The sequence below is a fragment of the Mesitornis unicolor genome, unplaced genomic scaffold (assembly GCF_000695765.1).
Source record: "Mesitornis unicolor isolate BGI_N332 unplaced genomic scaffold, ASM69576v1 scaffold32681, whole genome shotgun sequence".
Lineage (NCBI taxonomy): Eukaryota > Metazoa > Chordata > Aves > Mesitornithiformes > Mesitornithidae > Mesitornis > Mesitornis unicolor.
The window spans coordinates 1-4,289 of NW_010163651.1; the positions used below are offsets into that span (position 1 = coordinate 1).

Here is a 4,289-nt window from a genome sequence, read left to right on the forward strand (position 1 = left end):
GATTTTGGCTGATCTCAGCTGTTTGCTGGTGACATCCATGGTTTCAGCTCTGCCATGGGTCACCCCACATCCCCATGGCTTCCTACTCACTCCCTGGCAGCTTCAGGTTGTCCACGACGGGCAGATACACCTCCTTGTCCCGCTTCTCCTCCTCCGGCGTCCGCTCCACCGTCAGCTGGTAAAGCTTCAGCGAAATGATGTCGTGGTTGTCTGCAAACAGAGGGGAAACGTGTCCCGAGGCATCGCCAACAAATGCTGCGGGGCGTTAATATCTGGGGTGCAAGGGGAAGATGTTGGTGGGAGTTATTGGCAGGGGGAAGGAGCTTCTGTTGTAGCCACCAATGAGCCCAGCACTTCTGTAAGGGCATAGCTCAAATTGGGCTTCAAAAATGCCCCAAAAAGCAGAGTCAGAGCTCACGGCAGTGCTAAGGGAGGAATATTGCACTGAGGAAGGTGGAGGGGTTGAGCTTTAGTGCTCTGCAAAACCTGGTTTGTATCTGCCCGCGTTGCAGCACCGCTTCCAGGCGCTGGTTTCTGCCTCAATAACAGGCAGGCAACAGCTCTGGGGCTATGAAATTCAAAGGCATGGGTTGTGGCAGGAGAATATGGGTATTTTTTAGCGCTCAACCTGCTTTTACTCCTCTGGAGATGGTACAGTCAAAAGAGGGACACAAAGCGCCCAGACCGAGCTTTTGGCTCCTCAGGAGGCGCCGCAAGATAAAAACCAAGGCTCCCGCTCACACCTCAAGGACGCTTTGAGCATGGAAAGGTCCTCGTGTGCTTCTGGAAGCCCCGAGCTGCACCTCCAGACACCCAAATCGCTGCCGGAGGCGCTTGGGAAACGGGGCTGGGGTCCTTGTGGCGGTACCTGACAGGTCCCCGGTGACAGAAGAGGTCCCAAAGTAGTACCCGCGGGGCAGGCGCACGCCCGGGACGTCGATGCAGTCTCTCCACTCGTGTTTGCCGTCGATGTCGATCAATACCTGAGAGAGAAGAGGCTCCTTCAGCCCCCACCCCCGTGTCGTGGCTCCGTCGCCCGCTTTGCCCTTTGCTCACCGTCAGCCTCCTCTTGACGTAGCGGATCACCAGGAAGGTGTCGTGGTTGAGGTTGCGCACCATGGCCGTGCAACCCCCCAGCTCCGTGGGTCTCCCGTCGCGGTCGTGGTCGTAGGTGAGGGAGCCGTTGTTCACCATGGCCGAGATGTAGGGGAAGACGCGCTGCGAGGGGCGAAAAAAACACCGGGGAGGTGAGCCCTGTGCACCCCAAACTCCTTAACTCCCCCAAAATCCACCTCAATGGCACGATCCCGCTCCACCCCACAGCCTTCCTCAGGCTCAGAACTCAGCTCCCAGGCAGCCAGGATGGAGGAAAAGCGAATTCCCATGCAGTTTCCCAGATCACAGAGGGATTTCTGGGCTCGTGGATGGATTTCTGGGCTCGTGGATGGATTTCTGGAGCCCCCAGAGGGATTTCTGGAGCCCCCAGAGGGATTTCTGGAGCCCCCAGAGGGATTCCTGGAGCCCCCGGAGGGATTTCCGCCCCAGAGGGATTTCTGGCCTCGTGGACGGATTTCTGGAGCCCCCAGAGGGATTTCTGGCCTCGTGGAGGGATTTCTAGAGCCCCCAGAGGGATTTCTGGCCTCGTGGAGGGATTTCTAGAGCCCCCAGAGGGATTTCTGGCCTCGTGGAGGGATTTCTAGAGCCCCCAGAGGGATTTCTGGCCTCGTGGAGGGATTTCTAGAGCCCCCAGAGGGATTTCTGGCCTCGTGGAGGGATTTCTAGAGCCCCCAGAGGGATTTCTGGCCTCGTGGAGGGATTTCTAGAGCCCCCAGAGGGATTTCTGGCCTCGTGGACAGATTTCCGGAGCCCACAGAGGGATTTCTGAGCTCGTGGATGGATTTCTGAAGCCCACAGAGGGATTTCTGGAGCTTCCACAGGGATTTCTGGAGCCTCCACAGGGATTTCTGGGCTCATGGATGGGTTTCTGGAGCCCCCAGAGGCGTTTCTGGGCTCGGAGGAGGGAATTCCTCCACCGAAGCTCGGGAGCAGGCAGGGCAGCAGAGCGAGTACCTGGTTTCCCGGGCTGTACCTCCTCTTCTGAGCCTGCCAAGTCCAGCGTTAGCACAAAGCAAGAGAGAGCACAGAAGCAAAACGGTCACGGACCAAGGCTCAGCGTTAACCTGCAACCGGGAAACCTCCTCCCCGAGAGCTCGGTGTGGGACTAAAGCTGAGAGGGGTTCAGGGGCCGAATCCCAGGACACGGCACCGGTAAAAACCACATCAAACATCACATTTCTCCTCCTCACCCTGCCACAACTCGCTCGTACAACAGCCAGCATCGACTGGGAAGCCAAACACTCACCTCCCACAGATGATTTCTATTAAATAAGCCCCATGGTGAGTCCTTTTACCCCAAAAAAGCAGCGCTGCCACACTGCAGATCAACAGGATCCATCCAGCACCACACTAATCCCCAAATGCTGCCGGTAACGCGGCTCAGAAAGGATTTCACGGGCACAAAGTCCACCCCTGCGCCGTTTCGGATGTTTGAACTGAAGCCTGAGTTACTCAACGTTTGCTCAGCAGCTCCCTGTGTCCCTCTCCCTGGGTTAGCACCAAAGTTTTGGGGTAAACCCGCCTATTTTTTAGGGCAAACTGGATTTAAGAAAAGGTAAAAAAAGCAGTGGTTTTGGAGCGATAAGGATGATTCCAGCAGCAGGGTGGGAAACGGCCTGGGTTTAACTGCCCTCTGTGCTCCCTCCTCCACTGGAGCACACACCAATAAACCCCCAAAAGACGCAGCAGGAACACAAAGGTCATCAAGACGGGGACATTTCAAGGGGGCAGAGCGCAGTCACGCCGCATCCAGAGCAGGGAGACCTCCTGCCACCGAGCTGCCAGGAAACAGCCCCCGTTTTGGGTACCACGCTTCACAAAGCCCCCGCTACAGCTTCCCCTCAGCCACTGCTGCAGAAAGCCCGGGAGCTCGCAGCACAGAGGTGCTTTTCTCCTCCCAGCTCGTTTTCTCCTGCTTCAAAAGCTTTATCTCCGGGTAAAGCTGAGCCCAAAACCACCCCAGAGCTTTTCCTATCTCCAAAGGGTCACTGCCTCACTAAAAAAAACCCAACGATGCAGAGCAGAGGAGAGGAAACAAGGAGTAACATCCATGATTTAAGAGCTCAAAGACCGCACGGCGCCGACCAGGAGGCACAACCTTGGTGCTGCCCGAGCAGCACGGCCCCGTGGACCCATCCCAGCTCACCTCCTGCTGCTTCTCCTCGTTGGGGTACGTGTCCACAAACACCCCCAGCCCCAGGAAGTTATCCTTGCTTCCGAAAACTGGGCCTACAAGGAGGGAAAGGCTGTGAATAAGGCCCAGTAGATGTCGCAGAGGGTTCATTTCCCATCCCTTCGTGTTGTTTTCTGTAGCAGGCGATGAGGTGTGCGCTTTCCAGACTACACGGGGGCAGATTTACCCTCAAATCCAATCATTTTGCATCAAAACCCAGGTGCAAGTTGAGCTGAGAGGGTGTACAGGGTCAGGGCATGCAAGGGGTTGTTAATGATGCCGAGGCAGGGTCAGACACTGTGACAGGGGATCAGCAAGGAGGGATCATCCAGGAGCCCCATCACCTCTTCCAAACCCTGAGACTGAGCTCACACCCTCCCCTAAACCCCCACCCCACGGCGCTGAGGCTCAGAGGCAGCCCCACACGTGGCTGCGTTACCCCCTCTCCACCCTCCAAAGCGAAAACAAACCACCCCCAAAGCCCCAAACCACCACAATTCCCCACTGCAGCTTCCCCCACCGAGCCCCCAGCCCGGGGGGACAAGGCAGGGGACAGCACACGTCCTCCAGAAGCTGGCACGTGGCACCTCCCGTGGGCGTTTCACCTGGCTGCATGCGCTCCTTGGTGTACCAGATGGCGAAGCCGTCGCCGTTCAGGTTTTTCTTGCCTTGCCCGTGGATTTTAAAGTGCACCTGCATCTCCCAGTCGCGGAGGTAACAGGGCTGCAAGAGAAAGGAGCGAGGACGTGACACCTGGGTGTGAAATTTCCCTCGCCGACAGCCTCCCCTGGCTTGTATTTTGGCTGCCAGCGTGGATAATTAACCCCGAGGGACATCATTCAGGTGAGGAGTTGGTGGTTACCCAAGGCTATAAAAAAAAGCCAAGGAACCCGTTCTGAACCCGCGCCGAGGCAACAGCGACTGCGGCAGAACCAACAACTCCCACCCGGGAGCAGGGGAGCAGAGAGAGCCCCGGGAGCAGAGAGGGCCCCGGGAGCAG

At 57.3% G+C, this 4,289-nt stretch overlaps 1 protein-coding gene across 1 annotated transcript; it reads right to left on the reverse strand.

Moving 5' to 3' along the window:
• Positions 1-90: 90 nt before the first annotated feature.
• Positions 91-4,012, reverse strand: LMAN2L (lectin, mannose-binding 2-like; the record flags this gene model as incomplete). Its single annotated transcript, XM_010194060.1, has 6 exons — positions 91-210; positions 869-983; positions 1,057-1,218; positions 2,071-2,103; positions 3,263-3,345; positions 3,895-4,012. Coding segments are annotated over 6 exons (631 nt in total), but the record flags the coding sequence as incomplete, so codon positions are not given.
• Between the last annotated feature and the right edge of the window lie 277 nt (positions 4,013-4,289).